General features: G+C 36.6%; 1 protein-coding gene across 4 annotated transcripts in view; it reads left to right on the top strand.

Annotated features, from left to right (window-relative positions):
* PRKD1 (protein kinase D1) overlaps positions 1–8,206 on the top strand; it is a 134,405-nt gene extending 126,199 nt beyond the window's left edge. For all 4 annotated transcript variants that reach the window (XM_065839736.2, XM_065839735.2, XM_065839739.2 and 1 more), the window contains 2 exons: positions 6,305–6,390; positions 7,185–8,206. In XM_065839736.2, the coding sequence (XP_065695808.1) occupies positions 6,305–6,390; positions 7,185–7,403 (305 nt within the window). In that variant the 3' untranslated portion in view covers positions 7,404–8,206. The remainder of the gene's footprint in view (positions 1–6,304; positions 6,391–7,184) is intronic.
* The last annotated feature ends 17,290 nt before the right edge of the window (positions 8,207–25,496 follow it).

The following is a 25,496-nucleotide window of genomic DNA, read 5'->3' as shown; positions in this document are numbered from 1 at the left end:
AATTCATATAAAAAGGTCCATAACAGATTTCTTTAAAAGGCATTGTAGATTTCTTGTTTTAACTATTTCCTGGAATTTGTATCATAGCACTAATTCTCCCAAGAGAATGTTAATTATCATCAACTATTTCTCCCACTCAAGGAAATGAGTTATATTGCAGTGTGGAATGTGATGCTACTGCAGAATCCAGCAAGGTCTTTGTAGATAAATATTGATCAACCTATAGTTTTCAAGCTGGTATGATTGAAAATACTGTTTGCCTTGAAGGATCTACACAGTTATTTTCTTGCAAGAATCATTATCCTTTTTTTTAAAATTTGAAAATAATTATTTAAGATATATTTTTACTTGTAAGACAGAAAAATGTTGACGATCCAGCAGTTCGTCTAATTTGTTTATTGACATTTTAAAACTTGTGCAAATATTAAAGAGAATTTTAACACACAGTAAAGAACCACAGTCTTCACAGGAGCTTTCAGCCAAGATTTTGCTGCACTGCTATAGCATTAAGAAATTCAGAACAATATTGATTAGACAAGTATCATTGTAGCAGGTATAATAAATACAAAATAAATGTTATCTTTAATGCAGGTAAGAAAGATCTTTTTCAAGTGTTATGCTGTGTGAATTTGAAAAAATAGGAGCCATTTGTCCAAAGGTTACCATAAGTAAAGCTAATGTAAATATTATTTTTCTCCATTATTTCCTGCATTCTTCTCATATTTCCAGAAGACAGGACTGAGTCCAAGAGCTCTTTAACAATGGACTCCATGAATTGTACATTATAACTAGATTTTTAAAGTGGTAACTTTATCTAAAGACTGTGTTACATGCCTCAGTAAGAGCCAGCAGAAACTGAGAATTCGGTGAACTTAGTAGAGCTTGGTTACTGTCTAAAAGAATTAATATTAACTCTGATTTATGCATGCCAATAAAAATGCTCATGTTCTTCTACCATATAAAATGCAATATGCATGACTTTTTAATTCTTTTTTTACTGCTGAAATATGTCAGTACTAGTTTCTGTGAATGCTCATAATATGATAATCGTAGAAACACTGTTGTAAAACAGCTAGAAGTAGTAAATCAGCTTGAGCTAAAAAAAATAATTCAAACCTTTTGCTGTCTATATCAACAATCCTGCTTCATGCCCAAAGCAAGTGATGGCAGATAAGACAAACACCGTAAAACAGTAGATGCGCAGGGGGAAGGAGGTTATTTCACAACTGTACCAGGTTAGGATCACAGACATATGCAGCTGATAGACCTGAGCTACCTGCTTCTTTAACCACAGCAACTAGTTTGCTTGAAATTCTGTGTATGTACTTTTAGTGGAACCATAAATGCTTCTAAAGCTATGGGATTTTTACCTTGTTATGCAATTTTTAGTTTAGATTAATGGAAGTGATCATCAACCAAGTGTACTACCATTGTCTGTGAAACAAACAGTTTTTTAAAGGGCGTATAATTTGTTGCAGAATGGCTAATGAAAGCAGTGTTAGGAATCTTTGCATGCCTTATTGCAAAAATTGACACTCAGGAAAGGAGAACAGTGCTCAAACCTTTTGTTTCTTGCTTATGATTATTACTCTGTCTCAGAGATCCAAATTGGATGTAAAACCTCTTGTAACTGTAATTATTTCAGCACTCTTTTCAGACTATTACTCATGTAGAAAGTTTAAGAATAGCTGAACTTAGTTATCACCATGTTTACTTCTGTTTTTGTCACAACTAGAGTGGAATTGAAAGCTCAGATATTTTACTTTTTAACAAAATCACATATGCTTTTGCATTTAACTGATAGTGCACAAATTTGAGTTAAGGATGCTGTGTTTGTCATCATTTTGATTTTAGTGCTCAGTAGATGCTTTTTCTGATATTGCCAAGCAGCAGTGTTTTAATTTGGGAACTGGAATGCAGAGGGTAACAAAACTTTAAAAGAAAAAAAAAAATCATACCTAAACACTGTGTCTGGAAAAGCTACAACAGTGGTAAAGCAGCCTCAATGTTTGCATTCTGTGCTCCTTATTCAGTTATTATTCTTAAGGTAAAATTCAATTGGCTTTTAAAATAATAAACTACACTAATAATGAAGCAGTAGATTTGTAAAAGCACATGACCCATAACAGTTTAAACTGCATGATTATATAAAAAAATAGGCCTAAAGTCTGGCAGGCTTAGAGCGAGCAAAAACATAAGGGAAGAAATTGTATTTTGAGGAGAAGTGTGTCATGAATGTAATAGTGCGGTCTGAGTTAGTTTATTTTCTTGAGAATTGCTTTTTATGTGCATTTTCTAGCAATTTTTAGAATAAAAACCTACAGTCACAAACCAAGAAAGAAGGCAGAATCAATTTGAGGGTAACATTTTTGAGTGTCTAATGCCTTTTAGTCACTAACAACAGTTCTATCTTTGCTAGTCAGGAGTGTGGTCCAGTCATTGACTATGACTTTTTTTCTCTTTATAATGTGTCTGAATTAATCTCATCAGCTCTTCCTGCTGAAAAATTTTAGCTTTTATGTGTAATGCTTTGTCTGTCCTCTTCCCCCATTAAAACTTAACCTATAAAAACTAAGACCTTTGAATTTTTGTAGCCTCCAGAAATGCATTTTTTTCCAACTGATTATCCATTCAGAACATTTCTGTGAGCATCTTTTCCCAAAGCTTAGCCCTCATGCACAAAATCTCTTCTCTAACTTCACCAAACTCAATTAAGGTTTTTCAGAGATTGTGTATGTGCATATATACACACAGACACACAATCTCACAGTTATATATATGTGCACGCACACAATGTCACAGATTCCTCCATAGGAAATTCTTACTTCCAGCTCCACTGTGCAGGTGCATTTTCACACCTTTTCCTGATAGCTGATCTCTTTTTAAAGAATACTCTCCAAAAACTGGGTTTGTGTTTGTGTGTCAAAACGGAATTGTAAATTACTGTAGAGAAGTAGTTTCTGTGCTAATCATGTATAAAACCAGGTTTGTCACAGCCATTCAACATTGCGTTGCCCAATCTGCTATTTCTGTTCTGTCTTCAATGACTGTCAGGCCAGCTTGTATTTCCAGGTTCACCCAATTGTTACGTGACAATTTGACCTTAATTAAGACTTCTTTGTGGAATTTTGCTAAGAATTAAGACAGAGGAATCTGCTTGCAGAATTCTCTCCTATTTTATAGCTTTAAGTTTCACATCTGTGACACGTGAAGATAATTTCAACAGCATTATTGTTTGTTTCCAGTTTTGACCTTCCAGTCCACCAACTTAGCGTAATCTCAAAAGACTTACTTTGATTTAGCTACAGGTTACTCCCTGAAAGATTTTGTCCTTCTTCCTGGTAGTATGTTTTGCCCAGTGTGTCTCCACTGTGGTGGCTCTTCTTTTGAACTGCATGGTCTTAAAATGTGCTATGTCAAGCTTTGAATTATTTGTAGTGTGTTTCATTCTGTTGTATTTGTAATTTTTTTTTCCTCAGCTACCAACACAGTTATTACTACTAGCCTGATACTATCTATGTGATGTGCACACTGTTGATTAGGTGCTTCACGTTACTTCATATTATTAAGTAATTTGGGAGGAAACAAGGCATTTTCTTCCATGCTTTAAGTTTGATCATGATGTGCCTGTTAACACTGCTTGTAAGTCAGAAATAAATACCACAGCTGCCTTCAAGCCAGTATTTATATAGACTTGTTTCAGCATAATGTGAATAGAAACTTTGTTTCACACATTAATGAGAAAGTCACATGAATGAGCCTTAAGTACCAGGAGGTCAAATGCATGTTACAGCTCAATGATGATTTCTACCTCAGTAAATTTTAAACTAGCTGTTTAAACTAAGGTCTTGGCTCTGCTTACATGTTTGCTAGGATAGATTAGTATTAGAAAACCTCTCCTGTAGAGGTGCAACTTGTAAATGTCAAGGATTTCTTGAGTCCATCTCCCTGAAAATGGTAAGCTCTGCCAGCTGAAGATTATTTTTTGCCAAAAGAACTGCATGTATGCTACGGCATTTGTCAACAAAGCTGTATTGACCAGCAGTAGGGAAGGGGTTTATGTGTATGAAAAAAATATACCACTAATCAACAGAGCTATACTCAGAAGAATCCATGGCCTAAAAAGTCTTAAGTTTTAGGTTAATGGCAGCAGCTTAAATTTTTACAAGTGATGGCTGTAAGGGTACCTAATATTATGGGTATTCTTGAAAAAAATCTGGACCAATTATAAATTTATTGTTAATTTGGCACTGCATTTCCTGATATTCTTAAGGTGATTTTTTTTATATAACTTACATGAAAAGTTTGTATGTTAGGACTAAATAAATGATAGGTTCATAATAGGGTTTTCAGATATTTCATAAACTTCTGTGTTAATGTGTAGGTTACATCCTAACTGAGTTAGAGTGGTCATCCTGGTAAAAGATAGAAAGTTATTTTGCTGTTGAAACTCACGTTTGATCTCATTCTCACTTACATTTGAAAACTGTGAGTATTAAAGCAAAGAGAATTTTATCAGATAGTTTGGGCCTTAAGTCCTCATAATAGTCATGATTGTGTTTGTACTTTTTTATTGCTAAGAGGTGAGTGACATTCAAAACTTTCCTAGTGAAAAGAACACTAGATAAAGAACTAAAAACAAATACCAAAACTTGTTAAAGAGACAGCAATATTCCGGCTGTGAAACAAGCAGGCTATCTGTGCAAACTGATCTCAAGAACAAATGATTGCTCAATGCTGACAGTCCTAACCATCTTTTGACGTTGTCTTTTCACTTTCGTCTTCGTGTGTCTTCTCTTGTGTTTGTTTCTAGACCGATGTCTTTCTGATCTGTTCAACCAACTGCACTTGTAATTTCCCCCAAGAATACAAAGAAAAATGTTATTACATGTAGTATGTTATTACATGTAGCATGTCATTGTCCAGAAGGAAAAAAAAAGGGGGGGGGGGGGAGCGGGGAGCAAACAGTTTTTCATCTTGTGGTAGCTTGGGAGTGCTGAATAACTATGTATGATTTCATAATTTCTAAGGTTCACGGTCATACCTGCTTCCAGTGGGTTGGGTGGAAGCTACATAATAGAGACATTATTGATAGTCCATGGCAAATTGAGCCTGGAGAGAGGAAGCCTCTGTTAAAAAAGAAAAGGTTGTCCACGTTGCTGCACAAAATATAACCTCAGAGACATACCAGTTTAAACAATTCTGTCTTAACTTGTGCTCTTAAAACAGACAAGATGATTTTTCAGCTCCTTCAATATGTAGCTGGCAACGATGTCCATCTGACATGTTTCAGACCTAATTCCCCTCAGTGATGCCATGTTTCTGTGTTACTTTCAAAACTATCTTTTCGTGTCACCGAGATATAAACAAAGAAATAAAGACTTAAACCAGCATACTTTGCGCAAGCCAAGGGATACTGTAATAAAATGGGAAAGTGGCAGTGACATAATTCCTTGTGGTCTGTCAGTTTTTCTATAACAAGAAGCTTCCCTCAGAACACATACTGGACATTCAGCATCACCTAGAACTGAATTTAACCTTTCATGGTACCCTCTTTTTTGCTTTTTTCTTTGTTTGTTTTCAATGGCTTTATCAGAAGATTTCAAAGGTCAGCAATCTCATCCCAGACATTTTTCCAAATAGGTCATTTAGTACAGTTCCGTGCACTCGTCATTGACTCATGGTGTCTTCAGGCACCACAGCACACATACTATAACTTCAGTGAATCATCGACTTCTTCAAAAACACAGAAATTAAGAAATGTGTAAAGAAGCCCTTTTGTCTTTCTTGAACACCAGACTGCTGACTATCAGGTAGAAGCAATGCTCCGTTCAAAATTGTAATATTGCAAGGCTTAGTGACTTGCAAAACCTGATTTTTCCACACAGTGTCTGGGAAGGTGCTGCTGTCAGTCACCTGAAAGTGATATTGAGAGTCTCAGAGTAATATACACATATACATGTATGTGTTTACTGTGATACCTGAGGAATACTGTAGTCCTCACTTTTACCTGAATTTTTTTTTTACCTAAGTAGGAACTGAGTGAGAATTGTCTTCAGACTTTGCTGCATGCTTGAAAATGAACATACAGAGGTAGACAATGTACACGCTAGCAGGCAACTGTAATCCCATTAGGAAGGGTTGCATAGGTACCTTCAGGGACATCAACATTGACTGCAGATTGTAAAAAGCTGGAGGGATACCTGTCATCTTTTTACAACTACGATGTCTGTCTATCTTGTTTGTATGTCCTAGTTGAAGCAAATATATTTAAACTGATGTTTTCAATATTATTTTGTTGCAGCTATTGATCTCATAAATAATTTGTTACAAGTGAAAATGAGAAAGCGCTACAGTGTGGACAAAACGTTAAGCCACCCATGGTTACAGGTATTTCTATGAATTCCATGGTTTTTTTTCCTGCATATTTACACTCTAAGTAAACAAAAGGTTTAATTTTTAAGCACAAACCTGAAGATGTTTTCAGATCCTGAGAAGCTCATACTCCACCAATTTGTGTATATATTCTAATTAATTTTTGCATAAGTAGATTCCAGTTATGACCTCTCTCATGTTTTCAAACTACACTACAAAAGTATTTTGTCTTGTTTGTCCCCTGCAAACATGATATATATTTATAAAATCTTTTATAGTCATGATATTTAAATGTCTACATCTCTTCGAGCACAGCAGCAATTGCATAAGTTTAGAAAAGCGGATTTTTTTCTAGCCCCAGCTGAATTAATATCCTGCACCATTATACTGAGATGGAGCGACTGTCTTAGCTACCTGACATGGATCACTAGGATGTACATGTATGATGTAAAGATGTTTCTTCTTCCTTATTGATCTTGTGACTAGTGAGAGGAATTATTTCACCACCCATGCCTGATTTAGATGTCACAGAAATCTATAGACTACTGATACATTCTGCAAAACAAGCTGTAACATGTCCATACTATGCTTTTGATAGAGTTAAATAAAATAAATTTATCAAATAATCTTCTATAAATGAAACCTATCTCTGTAGGTAGATTTCATATTTCTTAATTATAAGATTTTTCTATTCTGGGGCAATAGGGATGCGTGACCTTTAGATTAATGAGTTAACAGCACTTTGCATATTATTGGTAATAGAAGAGAATGTAATTTATTTTAAAAATGATACTGTTATTTTATTTCAGGACTATCAAACCTGGTTAGATTTAAGGGAACTTGAATGTAAAATGGGAGAACGTTACATCACCCATGAAAGTGATGACTCCCGATGGGAACAGTATTCAGGAGAACACGGATTACCGTATCCAGCACACCTTATCAGTCCAAGTGCTAACCGTAATGAAAACACCAAGCTAGAAGAAACAGAAATGAAAGCCCTCAGTGAGCGTGTCAGCATCCTTTAAGTTGCATCCCCTATGATCTGTCAAAACACTGTGGAATTAATAAATACATGCAGTCAGGTTTAACATTTGCCTTGCAGAACTGCCATTATTTTCTGTCAGATGGGAACAAAGCTGTTATGCTGTTACACTGTTGATGTATCTGAGTTGCCAAGACAAATCAACAGAAGCGTTTCTGTGTGACCAACTGTGTTGTATTTATAAAAGTTCCCAGAAACACTAAACTTGTTATTGTGAATGATTCATCTTGTATTTAATGTATTAAAACCTGTCTCCACGGTGCCTTTTCAAACTAGTGTTTTTCTTGAGCCTCGTTTTGGTAAGAGAGAACTTTCTCATGAAGATCTGGGAGTTTTTGTGCATCGTTAGTATTGTAATTGTAAGCAAACTCTTGAAGAGTAGATTATAACTGCTGTTCTGTGAACAACTTCTACCGTTTGGATAAAAACTTTATTTAGTGATGAAAAAATAGGAAAACAAAAAACAAAACAAAACAAAACAAAAAAAAACACAAACAAAAAAAACCCCACCACCCAAATTGCATAGCATTGTACAGTTTCAAATCAGATGATAACCTGTCTCTATGTGTTTGCATGTTTGTGTATATAGATACACACATACATACACACAATATAACTTACTCTTCAGCCTGAATGCCTTAGTAGTGTAAACTGCAGCATATGTTGGTTTTATTTCCCCTTTTCTTAAAATATTATCTAATATTAATATTCTCTAATATGTACATTCAGAAGCTAAATAACTTGTTGACTTTGTGTATGTTTTCAATAAAAGTCTTGTTAAAATGCCTTCATTTGATTAATCTTTTGTTTAAAATATCCCTGGAATGCCATCAGAAGTAGGTGGAGTAAATGAGTTCATCATTCAGAAGCCCATGTGGAGGTAGGTGGGAAATTGCTGCCGGCCAGCCTGTGTACCTGTAAAACATATTTTGTAAGAACCTACTTGGACTAGATTTTATATCATAAGTTCAGTCAGTTTTGAAGCATACTAGCGGAGTGGAGAAGCTGAGGACACGTTCATGGGAATGTAGCTTTTAAGATAAATGTGCTGCTTCTGCTTTTCCACTGAGTTTCATTGAACTGACAAAGTAATGTGGATCTCTCCTGCTCTTCTTCCCCTGAAAACTTCAAAAGATATTAATTTTCATTTCTAACAATTAGTGTTCCAACAGTAATGCATTTAGCTTTAACTGAGAGAGATTCAGACTGCACTGTAAAGCAGGTGCCAGAGTAACTCAGTGACAAGCTGAAAATTATTCTATGCCACAGGCTACCTCTGAAAAATAAAACCAGTTGATACTGGTATTGAAGACTGAGGTTAAAATGGAAAAGATACAATACATGGGATAAAAGGCAGATCTATGCAATTATAAAAGCTAATTACCACATATGATAAACCTCTCAAATATGGCCCTTATGTTACAATCGTGAGCTTTTCAGTAGATAAATCCATTCTTTCCTTGAAGAAGAGATTTGTCCAGAGGAAGTTTTTTGCCAGGTACATAGCATGATCAAAGCCAGCAGAATTTTTCTTTGGTATTTTGCACCTCTACTGAAGAGATAGTGTGTACTGTAGATGTAAAATGAAGAAAAGGCACCTTTATTCGAACAACAACAGAAAATATTTTCTAGAAAATTAAGAAGTATTGCAGAAAATTACATATAAGTCCTTTTCCACTTCAGCTAGGCCCTGAAGGTAGCCTCCCTGATAGCACTGGCCTTGAAACATGTTCTGAAGCAGTTCTAGTTGGGCAGAGTTCGAATGTGTTGACTGTTCTGCCATGCTGTGAAGTCTGTTTTCAGTCAGGATGTTCCTACAAGGCTAAATTTGGATAATAATTGCCATTGTTTCTTTTTCATCCAGCCTTAATCTTGAATCAGCTGTAAAACAGAAAAATAGACTCAGGATGAGTCTATCCCAGGATGAGATTTCTGTCAATAAAACTGTATATGTATGTATATATTTAAAAGGAAGACTACTTAAAGGTCCAGTGGTGGACTCACAGATGTATAAACTTTATACTGTTTTTTAACAGCTCCAGGAGTCAAGACAAAATAACTAACTTTTCTTAAAGGAAATGGAGGGAAATTATCAGAATCATCTGGACTTTGTTCAGATGCTGATATCATGACTGTTCATAAGGAGCCATGATTTCACAAAAGTGCCTTAATTTTGTTGTGTCATTCCTCTATGTTAGCCAGTAACAGAGATTTTTAGAGCACTGCTTTCATATTCATCAACTTAGGTGAGTCAGGATTTTATTGGTGGCTTGGTTTTATTTACTATTAGTGTACCTTGAGCAAGGGTAATTTTCAACAACATAGTTAAATTTTCAAAAATATCAAATAGCATACTGCTACAGTGTTCTCAAGCATAGACACGAGGCAGGAGATTAAAAGCGAAAGTAAACTACTTTGCAGCTTGCAATGGCATCTCCAAGAATCTGGCTGACGAAACTAAAACAGTGCAACTTTTAATGAAGGAAGGACATTTAGTACTTAGACTAAAGTCCATCCCCTTCTGACTTCTGCCATAACAATGCTTAGCATGCACAAGGGTTTGCTAAGCATAGACCTATGTTAATAGGCATGTAATCTAATGGAGCACTTTTGATAAACTATTTGCCAACAGGACAGAGAAAAAATAAATAACTTAGTATTCTGAGAAACTTTCTGAGTAGCTATTAAACATGATTTCAAAGGAACTCTTGTTTTATTATTAGAGGCATATTATGCTTTCTCTTCCCCATGCCTGTTTGGTCATCTTTTTTGGTGTTTTCTTGGTTTGGTTTGGCTTGGTTTGGTTGTTTTTGTTTTGGTTTGGTTTTTTTCCGCACTGAAGCTTGCTCCATTGCTTTAAGAAACTTGTAGAAATATTTATTTCTTTTCAAAAAGAGCCTGCCATTAGCCAATGTAATAAATGAAAACTTTCCCTGCTGCCATTCAAAAATATTGCGCTGTGAAATATGAACTGCTTGCAGTTCAGCCAAACAGATGAATTCACTGATTCCTAACTCAAAGCCTAAATGGAAACTTGCTCTTCCAGATACATCAGCATCAAAGTACACTGAAGCACATCTGGGATTTTGTGGTCATTCATGATTTTCCTTTGCTCATTTTACTCAGGAAAAAGGAATGGTGGGCCCTCTGTAGTAGTGTTTCCATAGCCTTTATATTTTCCATTAGGCCAAGAGTTCCTGCGCATGCATCATGGAAGGAAGACCAATGATGGTTATGCTGCACATATATATCAACCTGAGGATCTATTGATGGTGTATCATATGCATATCAAATGTGTATACACATATCATACATCTGTAGATACATTTGTTGTGTCAAAGCTTAGCTGTGAAGTGCAGAGAAGTAGCCAACAGGTACCTGGAAGCTAGAACTTCTGATTTATGTTAAGTTGCCATTTTTACTTCTAACACCTTCTTTATTGATTCAGATAGACTTTCTTTATCCCTATGTCTTGCCCAGGCAGTTTAACTAACTCAGCAAATCAGGTGAGCAAAATGCATGCACCTGTGCATCTCGGTTGTCACACAATTGCTCAGATACATGTGACCATCCATCCACACCTTCACATTGCAGGATGGAAAGGACTTCCTGTCAGTGGGCCTTGTCTCCCCTTGTCTCAGCTACTTCATCAGACCTTGTTCTCATCTTAGCAGGATCTCTTCAAAACTAGTTGGATATTCTGTCTTTCCCTTTTCTTCCTTCTCCTTCCTCTTTCCCCTCTATACTTCTCTACTGAAAACCCTTCTTAGACTCTGGCTTCTCCATTGGTTAGAAAGTTCTGGATTCTGACCTCATGTCAAAACAACAACCACCTGTTTTTTGTGTCAACAACAGTCTTGTTTTTAGTTTGAGAGGTTAGGCATACCAAGTTATTTTCCATTATTGGATAAATCAACACCTCTTCTGCACATCTGAATTTATCCTGAACAATGAAGTCACACAAGTGACACAGAAAATATTAATGAGCTGAAAAAAACCCAAACTCTTACTGGACTAATCAGACCAGATACTCAGCATCCTGTGAAATTAGAGAGAAAGGAAAAATAAAGGAAAGCTTCTAGGGAAATTTTAAAGAATTAATCACTGGACAGGCTAACTTCCATGTACTACTTCAGTCTGTAAGACACAGGGAGAAGGGTCAGAGTTGAGCAGTTATGGATTATGGTACAGTATTATTCCAATAGATCTACCAAAATATTGACATCCTGAAAATTCTGCTTCATGCAGACAAAGCAGAGCCATGTCACTGTAGCTGTTTAGCACCCCAAACTTTGCTCAACTTAGCATTTTCACAGAGACACTGATTTTTTTAATATTTTTTTCCCCCAGAAAAGAGGTTATCATTTATTCTAGCAACAAAGGAAGCCAACCACATACTGAGCTGGCCACTTTTTACCTCATGACCAGACCTATCACATCTGAAACGAGTGTCTCATGGTCTTATATTCCTGGCATGTGACAGATGGGAAAGAGCTCAACTGAATCAAGTGTAAATCAGAGGAAATGTATTGAAATGTCTTGGTAAATCAGTTACTTTTCAGTGGTGACATATTTGACACCTAAATAGGTAACACCTTCCTTTTTATTTGGCTTGTTTTTAGCAACTGAAGCAATTGAATGCTGAAATCAGAGTCTACTGGACAAGCTAATATTTGTGCTTTTTACTGATTTTTGCTTTGCTTAGGCAAAGACCTTGGAGCACATACTGTAAGGAGTGTAAATGATTTTGGTGCCTTACTGAGCACATCTACAAACTTGAACATAAGCTATTCACAAACAATTAGAAAAGTCTACTCAAGTTTCAGACTGAAAAGTTATTATTTTGAAAGGTCCCTGGAAATGAAGTAGTGCATCCAAGCACTTCAGTCCTACACCCAAGAGCATCTAGCTCTGCTGTGAGCCTGGAGGGCCCAAGGCCTCACACTGCCGAAGTCTACCAGGCAGAGCGCCAACCAGGAGAGCCACAAGGAAAGCAGGCACGATGAAAACGTGCCTTTAAGGCAAATATCAAAATCTGCAAGCACTTGTGTGCTGCCAAAGTTTGACAAAAAATTGGCAGATTCTGTTGAAGAATTTTTATTCAGACAAGCTATTTTCCAATGAATTTGTGATATTTTTGCCAACTATAATATAAATAGTTTCCAGTATAACTTCAAAAATGAATAGTGAGTTCTTGGTCATGACCTCTTTTACTTTTAATGGGGACTGATTTTTCAGAAAGTCTTAATAACTACCTTTTAAAAAGCAAGAAGTTCGTTTTGGTTCCACTGTTGACTTAGGCATACAAAAGCATGAGTTAGTTTTGAGCAGTTAGGTCACTAAATTTAATAAGTGGAAAGTGTACTGACACATTCTCAAGAAAATATAAAAGTTGACCTGGGGGACCTGGCTCACATTTACCAAGTAAACAGCTGCAGCAGTTGAAGATGTTATTGTCTCAGCCCCCAGCTGTTTGTTACTGGCCTTATAACAGAGTAAAAATAGAACTTTTCAGCTTTTCTAGTTGACACTCAAAAGCATCTGAGCACAATTTTTATCGTAATGTTTAAGTTAATTTGCCTGATTGTGAGTTAGAGCTGCATTGCTCCATTCTGCCAGCTCTTCCACAGGGAGACATCTGGAAAAGGGGCAGGAGGGAGAGTGCAGGTATTAAACTACTGTAGCCAGATTTGCCAGAAATCACATGCCAGGGTCCTTAATTGCATTTCTCGAAAATGAATTAGGAGCTTGCAAGACTGAATCTCTGATTATTTCTAGGTGTTTTAGACTTCCAGATTTCTTCTGAAATAGAATTTAAAGTTCTCAGTAAGTAATGAAGGACTGCTGAGATTTCTAACCCTGCCACTCTTGCTTGTGGCATTGTATCTTGACCTGTGCTCACTAGAGATTATCGCTGCAGGTGTTATAAATAGAAATCTTAATAAAAACAATAATTAAGGTGATGTTAAATACACATGTTCATGTAAAATGTATATATCCACAGGCATTATTCTGTCAAAAGGAAGTATGTTCAAAAGCCTGTACAACCAAGAATATGCATGACAGAAAGAGAAAAGTTAGAGTAGGTATTTGGCTCACAGATCCACACTGGAAACCTCTAACAGGCAAAATGAGACCTGCTAGCAGAAAAATAATGACTGCAGTCTTTCATAGGCAAATAAGGAGCTTTTATTAAGAAGCACTTTTTATGTTCCTGGGCTGAACTCAACTTTACTTTAATCCTAATGGGAAGTTTTGTACATCAAAGTTCCATCCAGAAAATGGGCCAATTCAAGATTAACTACCTTGAGTCTGATAAAGGCTGTTTTTGTATTCATTGTGGCCTGAAAACAGCCTCCCTCGCTTAAAAAATGCGTATGTATGTATATGCGTATATGTTAATGGAAAGTGGGAAGAGTTCCTGTTAAACAAAGCATCATCAGATAGTACTATGCATTTAAAATTGAAGTACACCTTGTCATTCTCAGAAATCAGTAGAACATCAAGGGAAAATTTCATGGACTGTTGGTTTTCAAGGTTACAACATTTCAGAAAATTCAAAGAGAAAGGTGTAGGATTGGGATGATTAATCCATACTTAGAAATTGCAAGGTGCACAAAACAAAACTTCTAGATATCCAGAATTATGTTTCCCTTTTTGCAGCTTTTCTGTTGAGATGCCTAATACTTTTACCTTTTCTAAAAATTTATGAATATTAGCTGCCTGTCTGTGAGAGGGTCAGCAAATACCACTGTTCATGCTTCACAGCTGCTCAAAACAAGCTAATATTAAAAAACAAAAAGCCAAAACCAAACAAACGAACAAAATCCCCCAAAAAACAATGGACAACCCAAACATTCTCAAAAACAATCTCCAAAAAAAGAGTACCTTCACAGCCAGACATTATCCTGACTTACGTCTTAGTTTTCTTATGGAATTAATGACGCTTGGAATACAACATTCAAAAATATGCAGGAATGTACAATATTCTCACTGACCCCCTCATTAAGTTTCTATATTTAACTCCATTTGTACATGGCAAACTGACAAAGAAAGTAAATGAATGACTTGGGAACATAAAGCAGTAATCTGGAACGCAAAGCAAAGAAAAGGCAGGTGTACTAGGTGATGTTTTCTCACCCTTCCAGGTCAGCTTGGATCCATTCAAAGAATATGCATCTTTAGATGAGATGTCCTGTGGGAGGCAAAGGCCTCTGTGTGTGTGAAGTGGGAATTACAATCCATTTACAAAGAAATCTTTATGCCAGACATTTAAAGGACTTATAAATACACAGACTTTCTGCAACTACAACCACAGCTGTCTCAGAGATCGTGGTGTTCACATGCTAGCTGCTGAGTAAAGGCACGGCTCTTGAAATCCTCATAAGAGGCACTAGCTATCCATGGCGAATCCAACTATAGGGCTTAAATTCCTGCTCATACAGAAATAGGTACACAAGCATGACTAGATACAGACAATAATATCACTTTTAACCAAATTCACATAAGTAGCACAACTTCACTGTTCAAAGCCTTGGCCTCCCTTTTCAAATCACTTTGCCAAGTAGCTGTGATAATTTTATTATGTGGACAATCCTGCATTAGCCTGAAATCACCAAAGCTATTTCTTTTAAGTCAAGCGGATAGCTATTCCTGTCCTGGATAGAACTCAAACCGGTGATCAGAGACAAAAATACCAGGGTAATGCCAGTTTTCTGAGCTATCGAGTAACCAGACCTTGTGTTGTCTGATTTGCATGGCAACTGTGAAGTAAGAGGCTGCGTGATTTTACTCCTTTCCTAAAATATTTTCATACTTTTTTTTTTTTTTAAGATACGTATTACCTCTTATCTCCAACTCCGTGCAGACTTTAGCATTAAGCTGTAATGTTAAATAAGGAATCATCCTTCAAGAAAACTGAAAATGCTTAAATTCAATAGGAAATGTCATCTTTTCCTGTTGCAGTCCTTTCAGGCTTACTGCTAAGTAGTTCTCATACAATTTGTAGTCTCCAGACACAGTAAAAGCTTTGTGGATTTGTGGACCTTGCCACCTACTGGCCATCTTCGATATATGCATAAATGAGTTCATTAACTGGGATGCTCAAGGCCTGAGGCTTGTTGCAAATTGATCAGTGATCGTACTGGTTTTGCAAAGCTGTAGTCTTATACAAAGTATGTAATATGCCAGTTTCCTATGACATTCTTCACGTGAAAACACAATAATTCATTATAAGATAGGTACTAAGTCATCTCCTGTCTAATGTTAGAATGTTTCAGAGTTTCCACCACTGTTGCTAATTACTCTGAGTTTTGGAACAATAAGGTTCCCCTGTGCCTTCAGTTCCCACAATAAAGCAAGAACTTACTTTTAAATGTAGAAGCAGATGCCCATCAGCCAGGAATCAACACTGTACTACTGGCAGCTTCTAGGCAGTGGAGTTCACAGTGCAGTGCTGCCAAGTTACTTACAGACAACCCCTTCCAGATAAATTTTAAAATAATGCTGCATAAAAAGAGTGCTGAATGCCCCACTTTCAGTCTAAAAGCATTAGTCAAGAAGACATAGAACTAAAATATATTCATTGAAACTATTAACCCTTTAACTGATAATCAACATATGGGGCAAAGAGTTTATGTGAAGTAAAAAGGTTAGCTTGCATAAAAAAAGTTAAATGATTTGAATATAAATAAGATGCCGAAAGTTCTTTGGTAGAGTTGGTCAAAGAAAAAATGTACTCACGGGAGTAAAAAATAATCTGGTTTACTTACATCCTCAGAAGCCAAATGCAGTATTCTTTTTCTCTCCATTTAAGTGATTTTTCTCTCAATACAGGCTGCATAGTGGAAAAAATAGTTAAAACCACAGCTCAACTGTAATGAGAGACACTTGGGGATAAAAAAAGAAAGGTAAGATACAAAACAACCTAAAAATTGATATGAACTCATTATTGCTCTTAAACTTTTTTCTCCTGCTTACTTCTTGGTATTCCCCCTGTTTGGTCCCACCACTATTTTGCTTTCAAACTGTTCAGTATTTGGCGTCTAACATATATTGAAAACTATGTCAGTTTGCTTTGATATTCACCATTTTGACTGTCACCTCCTCCTAATTCTGTGTTTTTAAAGTCTACCTTCAGCTAAGTTTTTTCCACAAACAACTAGATACCCAACACCACTGAGCATCATAGTGTGTAGTTCACATCTGTTCACCATTAGAGTTCCACAAGTAAATACTCTGCCATTTACATAATGTGACCTTTGCCAGTAGATGTGCTGTTCAATCCTTCATTCCCTTCCAAATTGTTGTGTTGTAGTCCACCTACTATTTATGGAAACATTTTCCCTATTTTCCTTGCTACCGTTTCAGCTTATCTGCACATCAGGCATCATATGTTAATAGAAATGGTCTCTTCCCCTGCAATGTCTTCCTCTGTGATTCTTTTGCGAGATGTCCCAAAACTGGTGATGGTTGGGCTCCTTTATGTATTTATTGAATAAGACCTACTTCCAACAAAGCCTTTCTGCTAGAGGATCTTCACATTTGTAAGGGCAAAACAGCTGCAGTTCTGAAGTGGCAGTTTGTTAATGGATTACCTTTGCATGTCTTTGTCTTTACTGGGAAGACTGAGAAGATGCTACAGAGCAACAGGATGAGTGTCAAAAAATATAGGCAAACAGGTGACAAATGAAAATACAAAACTACTTTCCTCCAGTCAAAGAGGTTCACTTCAGAAAAGACAGAGGTGTTGGCTGATTAAACTTTGGAGTACGATAACATTGTTCAAGTGCAAAGTAGATTAACTTTGGTGCTGGTTTCCAAGTATAACAATGTGAAGAACAACAAATATTGCATCAAAATGTAATCTACAGCAGCAAAATCCTTACACTGAATGCATGTTATTCCTGATTGTAAGTGAAGTTTATCCATACATTCAAGAGACTATGTATGTTTCTGAAAAGGTAGTTGCCCTATTATCCTACAGAAATTTGTATATCAAATCTAAGCACAGTTAAAGCCAAATTCAGCATTACTAAGAAGTCTACCTATTTACAGGAGTAGTATTACAAGTTAGATTAACTACTGGATGGTTCTGAACAAGCACATTGCAAATTTTATTTTATTGATCTTTACAGAAATCTTGTGAAGGACAAACTACCATTAATCCTGCTACAAGTTCTTTCTTTGGATAAAGAGCACTGAGATGTGTATCAACCAAGCAGCTTTTTTCACAGCAACAACAAAGTCTATGGCAGAACCAGAGCAGAAACAGAATCAGAGCTCCAGAAAATGAATTTACAATATCTTTGCCACAATAAAAAGGTGCTTATCCTGTTGTATCAGTGAAAGAAATTATTTGATTAGCTCAGGAAAACATTCTTCCTCAGTGTAATGTCAGGTAATTAGATCCATCACTTGAATATTTCACTTGTTCCACTATGATGTCTTAGTATTTTCAAATCCAACAGCACTTTTTTCTCCTGAAAAGTGGAGCATTGCAGGGCTCTGAACATGGCATTCAGACATTAGTAGTCCCGTTCAAAATTTGAAGATGTCTCTTCTTAGGCGAACTATCAGTCTCTTCCGGTGTACAGTTCCTTTGTTCGTTTGTCAAACATTCTTGAACCCACTGTGAACTGCACTATTGCTTTCCCCAAAATGGAGTCATTTAGGATCTGCACTGCTATGTAGACCTATTACCTTCTATGAGTATCATCTACCTTTACTCAGTTTTATATAGTTTGGTACTTCTGAAAGAAATAAAAGATACGAACTTGAGTGGGAAAAAATGTGATCTTCTCAAAAAACACTGGGTCTACATCTTTCAAGTTACGTTCCAAAATGCACATTGTTTTATAAGAGCTTGTTTCCTATTTGAATAAACCTTATGAAACAATAAAAACAAAATTAGCAGACAAAGCAATCTAATTTGCTTACCTCTTTTCAGTGTTTTAGTATTAAAATAGAAAGTATAAGTATTTAACAAGTTTGTGAAGCCAAAGATTAGTCTAGCAAATTGCTACCAGGAGATGGCACCATTAACAAAATAATTTGAGTGCCACATACACGTTTATTTCAACCATTTGTATGTCTGAAGGCTTTGACAATTCCAGGTGTTGTCTGAACCCGACCCTGCAAATAATTTGTCCAGACAATCCTCACCTGTGAGTGATCCAAGGCATGGTGAAAGGGTCCTGCATCCTGCATGACTGGTGACTTATTTGCTTGGGTTGGCAGATCAGGACTTGTGCTGACCAAATACAGGAAGAGACTAATAGTTACTGGCCAGTATTTTCCTTTCTGATAAGCATATATAGGGGGCGGGATATAGGGATACATGTCTGTCCATATATGTCTAAACATTGTTTTATTAGTGTTTTGTTTTGTTTTGTTTTGTTTTGTTTTGTTTTGTTTTGTTTTGTTGGGGGGGGGGGTGTTTTTGTTTCTGTTTTTGCTTTTAGTCTGCCATATATAGTCTGCAATTAAGTTTCATGAAAGACTGAATGCAAATTCTCAGAGACGTGCTGATGTGAAGTGGCCTGGCTCCAATTAGAGTCGCAAGAGCCAAATGCAGGTATTCAAACACTCCTTCCAGGAGACTGAAGGTATGGCATTGTTTGTCATTCTTCCAGCACCTCCAAAGAATAGCATTAAATGATTTTGTATTTACAAACCTGTAGGGAATCCAACTTAAAACGACAAAAATTTAAAGACTCTGAGACGTTACCCTCCCCTGCTCAGAGAACAACCCTGTGGTCAAATCATCCTGTGGAAGGTGAACGAAAGATTTTGGTTGATTACAATAATGTCAGAATTTCACCTGTTGACTGCAGACAAACTGAAGCTTTGCATTCACACAGCTTGCAGGATTGGATCCCTTGTGTGACAGGAAGCAAAATATTTGCCATGTGTTTCATTTCAGTTTCAAGCACTTTAGGTTTTGAATCCTCTTGGTTAAGTAATTGATGTTTGAATGCCCTGTCCCCTGCTTGGTATTTTAAAATAAACCTTGCTGTATCACAGATTATGAATCAAAACAGCTGTTGTAGCTGAAAGTGTACTTAAATGGCAAGATGGGTCTTTGTGAATCATAGTAACTAGTCACATATATGTTGTCTCAGCACCCAGGGAGCTAAATTTCATGTGTTTTGGTTTAAAGGATTCATTATATAGATCTGGTGTTTGCAGCTTTTTTTTTTTTTTTTTTGGTCCTGTCTCCATCATCACTTCCTGCCAAAAAAACAATTGAAGAAAAAAAAAGCCCTTGTTACCAGTATCTGTTGTCAAACTTGCATTTTTCATATGCCACAGCATATGAGATTATGAATAAATCTCTTGCAAATGAAATGGGAAACAATAGAAAATAGGGTTTTACAAACATTGCAGGAAGCTCTTTGCAAGACAGTCAGACTCTGGCACAGAAGCCCCTTTAGGCATGGTTAAAACATCTTCTAGATTAAGATTTCTTATTTATTCCTTCAGTTCGTGGTGAGGTTTTAGACAGCTAAATTAAGGAAAGAAAAATTGAGCTCAAATTTTACCTTTCTAGTGAGGTAAGGACAGGAGTTGTACATGTGTGTTATTATAAACAAGCCAGAATATGAAAAAAACCCCAGGGGATATCAAATTAGGCAGCACTAAAAACTGTGATGAAATTGCTGTTGTAAGATAGAAAGTATAAAATTTTCTTGAAACATGCTAGTGCCCATGTAGGCACAAAGCCTTCATTCCTCTACTCAAACAGAAAACAGAAGTTATGGATGCCTTTGCTCAAAACATGCAAAACCAGTCAGAAGGCAAAATATATGGGCACTGTGATTGAAAACAAACACAAGGGACTGAGAACAAACTAGTGTAGAGATCATCAGGAGACCAGGAAGCAAGATTTCAATATGGTGTTATTTTATTCGTCATAGAAATAGACTAAATAAAGTAAAAGTAGTGTAATGCTGTCAAAAATGAAAGAACTGAGGATAAATCAACAATTGGAAAAACACATGGAATTATGAACAAGGATGTTCTTACCTTTTTGTTATCTACAGTGGAAAGGGAAATAAAAAAGTGCGTGATCTTTGTAACAAACCAGAACTCAGAATACATTTCTTATCCTAACAACAGCAGCACAACCTAGCTGCTTGGGGCTGCCAATAATTTTTATAGTATTAATTGGTCTTTCTACTGTACAATGATTTCTGTAACAGGTCTCCTCATCTTCCCTAACTTCCAACCTGTAATTTACTAAAGCTTGTGCTTTGAGCTTTAGTAAGCCCTCTATGCTACATCCTGCAAGAAGCTCTCCTAAACTATGCCCTCTAAAAAGCTATATTTAGTGCAAAATATACTGTACTGCACACAGACATGGTGAAAGATACAATAGAGACCAGGCTCTCTGAGCATGCAACGGTTTTACCTACATTTCTGTCTGCAGTTCAAAAACCAGAGAATTAAGACTTAAAGACATCTGAGAATCTATTTTTTTCTCTTCAATTCTTCTTGCCTATGACTTTTCGTAGAATTATTCTTCAGTTATTACCTCCATTTAAATGAATGAGGGCAGGTGACACATAACCGTGAGGTAAAAGCAGGATCAGTTTTAGCTCTGCACCCCTACTGGCCAGTCATCTGATTATCATGATGGAATCCAACCACTGAATGCCTGAATATTTGGAGTCTCTGGAGCCAATGGGAAGCCTGAGCACTGCCCTTTAGGTTTCTAGCTTCTTGGCTTGCCTTTAGGTTCCCTCATGAGAGCTGAACCTTGCCGTTCAACTTCCTATCTCAGGAGTAAATCCGAACTCCCATTGTCAAACTTCTAGAATCTTCCTGAAAAGTGAGGTCTCTGGCTTATAATTTGAGCCTTTAAGAGCCAAATCAATGATATGATCAAACTTCCCAGTAGCACAAGTTTTGTCCTCACTTTTTAAAATAAGACCTGGTTTTTACATAATAAAACAGAGAGATTACAAATCACTGGGGAAAGAACACACATCCTAAATGCAATGCTTTCTCTGTATCTCTCCCTATTTGTGGAATTCTTGAAAGTTCATTTTTCTTCAGGAATACAGGGAAAAAAGATGCCTTCCTTCAGCAGGATGCTTCATCAGTCGCAAAACTTCTCATTTTAGCTTCTACAATTATCTGCAGGTAAAATTTGCTGCCAAGATGACTCTCCACTGCTTAGAGCATTTATAGCTTACAGTTACAGGTCTTGTGACAGCAGTCCCTAGAAATAAAAGCTGAAGTGTGAAAGTAGGAAAACATTGGTTAGACTTGAAATCAAGGTGGATTTTTCAATCTCATGTAAATTACTACAATGTTACCACTGCAAAAGATACGTGATAGATTCACACATTGAGTGTGTTTTTCCAAGTAAAATATGGGCTGAATACAACACTCCCCCAAAGGAGCAAATATTTATAACTAGACTAATCAAACTAAATATTTTGTAGCACACTAAAAAAGCTGGAAGCAACTAGGACAAACCTCCTGTGAAGAGACTCCAAGGAAAGCACTGTGTCAGCCTGGGTTAAGACAGAACAGAAAGGAGGTAGTATGCAGGAGGCACAAAGACAAGAGTGGTAGATTCTCTCTGATGTGGTTGCCACAAATCTGGAAATGAACAGTACTAAGGGACCAGGATGAGACTTACAGAGGCAACTGATTTTTTTAATCCAGGAGAAATTATGTGTATAGCCACTCTAAATTCTTACACAGGATAGACTGTAGAATCTCATCCTAGTTATCTTCACTATCAAGACCTAGAACTTTGGATTAGAAATTGCAGAAAAAACTCAAATCTTTAATTAAATACATCAAATATTAAAGGGTCTGTTGCATTACTTAGCAAATTTTACTTAGTGATTGAGAGGTCTCAGTATTTAAAACATACACCTTATTTCTAGTAAAAGATGCCTAACTTCAGTTTCCAGCCAGGAAATCTTGCTAAAGAATGAGCTGCTGTCAGAAAACTTGTACCCTTGGAGACTGTGTAGAGTACAGGGTCAGGTCAGCAGTCACAGAAGTTATTCCTAGTAAGCCAGTCAGGGAGTGGGAAGCTGTTTTATATAAGACCTACAGAAAACTTGTTTCCACAAACTTCAGGTATTAAGTTCCTTTTGATGTACTTCTTCTGTCCTTATGTTTCTGTTTCAGAATTGATTAGAGGAGGAAATGAAAAAGTGAAACATTCCACATGGTGGAATAAAACTTAAACTTGCTGATTTTGATCCTCACTTCCTACAAAGAAATGCAGCTTTACCTCCAGACATCCCCCAACCTGACAACACTTGCATCCAAAAGCTTAAATGTTGTAAAAAAAAACCAAAACTAAAACAAAAAAATCCCCAACACACACACACAAAAACAAAACAAAAAAACCCAGACACACAAACAACAAAAAACCCCACAAGCAACAATGAAAGGAAAGGAAAGGAAAGGAAAGGAAAGGAAAGGAAAGGAAAGGAAAGGAAAGGAAAGGAAAGGAAAGGAAAGGAAAGGAAAGGAAAGGAAAGGAAAGGAAAGGAAAGGAAAGGAAAGGAAAGGAAAGGAAAGGAAAGGAAGAAAGAAAAAAAAGAAGAAAAGAAAAGAAAAGAAAAGAGAAAAGAAAAGAAAAGAAAAGAAAAGAAAAGAAAAGAAAAGAAAAGAAAAGAAAAGAAAAGAAAAGAAAAGAAAAGAAAAGAAAAGAAAAGAAACAACAACAACAAACAACCAACAAACCCAACAAACAAACAAACAAACCCCAAACCACCATGTTTATTGTTAAACATTGGACTATTTTTCAACTAGTTCTTGGTCTTTGTAGTCCTGTCCAAAATCTGATTTAGTGACCAATGTAACAGCCAGGAAAAGTTCACCAACAGTAGATCTAGTCGGAGCTAAAACCTATTGAGGTACTTCAGTGATCCCAGGCTTAATGGAGACACACTGAGGCATATTCCACTGCACTCCAGACATTTACCAAAACACCTAGTAAGCCAGTCCCTCTCTACTGACTTTTAGCAAGTTGTTGCACGTATCTTTACTGCTCCTTTTATATGTTTTCATGTAAATTTTAATGTGGATTGCAAGACTTTAGGTCCATCTGTCTGTATAATGTTACCAAGAACTATGGCTTTAAATATAGCCATCTGAAAGCAACAGAACTAGGGCAACATTGGAAGGCTTTCCTCTCTGCTTCCTGTCCAGCTCACTGAGAGAAGCTGATGAGTGTACTAAAAAGCAATAGATCATTGATGACTAGGCTTCAGAATCACAGGTCAGATATCAGCAGGATTAATTCAGCTCTTGAGCTTTCCATAGTATCTAATGGAAGCAAGCACAGAACATCAGGATGAAACCTTGAAAGATAAGCACCTGCCAGTACTAAGTTAAAATATCTCCTAAAAGTTCAGCCGTGAGTAAGAAGTGTGTTGGTGGTCTGGGTCAAAATTTCCCTTCCACGTTTCACAGTCTTAATAATGACCCTTTCTAGTAGTAGCAGACTCTGTTTGAATGTAGCTCTTGGAAGCTGTAAATAAGACTGATCAAATATTTTTCATCCAAACAGTTATGTATGCAGAATTATGTTTTTAATTATCAAGTGTACCTTCTAGAAAAAAAAAATACAGAGGTTAACACACTTAGCTGTAAAAAAATCAGTTTGCTTTTATGCAAAAAGGAAGTTGAGACCTAAAAACCTACAATTTCTGACAAGTGGTACTGCACTCTGGTTTTAGGTTGGCATAGATTTTGTAAGATTGTCTTGATCATAGCAGTCAAATAAGTTTATTCAAAGTGACAAGATTAAAAAAGATATACTCTGTCATAGTGTCGAGGGTTTAGATTGCGGGGTGACAATAAAACCCTGGCAGATGTATAGTTTACCTCCTCTCCCCACCCTTTCCCCTGTTTCCCTCTCCATCTCCCCCGTTCCCACTAAGGACAGGGAGGAAAAGAAGGACAGAAAGGAGAGAGTTGGAAAAATTAAAAATGTTTTACCAATGCTACTAATAAGAATAGAGAAAATAATACAAAATATACAAAACCAATCTTGAAAGTCTCAGCAACTACAGAGCCGGCACCCAAAGTCCTGGATTGGACTCTGCAGCCAACTGGAGCTGGATTCAGGCTGTCATTAGGCCTCAGTTCACAGGGACGACCAGCAAGGTCCTCTCCTAATGTCGACCATAAGCTAAAGGGAAAAGAGAAGGAAAGGGACAAGATCCTTGTGATCTCCCACTTTTATATAAAGTATTCATGTGAATGGGATGTTATACACAGTTGGTCAGTTTCTTGGTCACCTGTTTCTCGTTGCCCCTCTCGCGAGATGCCCATCCATGCTTGTCAATAACTTCGCATTTCATTGCTATGTTTACCAAAACGTGTCTGGTTCTCCAGGAAAATGCAGCTAATATGAAGGCTTTAGCTGACAGGCAAATTCACTTGTTTTTTAACGAAACCAGAACACATATCTATTTGAAATAGAGATGACAGGATAGACAGACCTTTCTAGCCAGTGCCTTAGAGGGACACTGAAATCTCTACTTTTCCCAATGTTCACTTGTAGGATAAAATTAGAGGTGAGGAAAATAAAAACCTTTGAAGTTATCAAGTTCAAGTTACTAGAATGGTTGGCCTCTCATAGACAGTTCAGATAAAATAAGATCTGAACAGCTTCCAGTGATGTTATACATTCTTGTTTCTACAAGGTTCCACTGTTCTGATTTTCTTTTTTTTCCCAAACTACCAAGACAAGCATAGAAAACAAAGTCAATCCACTGCGAAAAATGTTCTTCTAAAACTGGATTGAGATCACTAGAGTAGTGAAATAAATTACAATTGAATTACTGTTTACTAATGATTTTACTACATTATACTGTGCATGTAATTTCTATCCATTAATTAAAAAAAAACCTAAAACATTATAAAACATTAAAAACATTACAAAAAATTGGTGAATTTTCCATCTTTTCCCCTACCTTTTGTCCATACCCAATATTCTTTGCTTCTTCAGGCTTTTTAACCACAGTTGGAGCCCTGAAAATTCCTTCTAAACCACAGGACAACATGTGCATCAGCTCCATGCTAGTTAATTGAG

The sequence above is a fragment of the Patagioenas fasciata genome, chromosome 5, assembly GCF_037038585.1.
Source record: "Patagioenas fasciata isolate bPatFas1 chromosome 5, bPatFas1.hap1, whole genome shotgun sequence".
Classification (NCBI taxonomy): Eukaryota; Metazoa; Chordata; class Aves; order Columbiformes; family Columbidae; genus Patagioenas; species Patagioenas fasciata.
The sequence above is the reverse complement of the archived record's forward strand: the minus strand, read 5'-3'. Positions and strand labels throughout refer to the sequence as shown.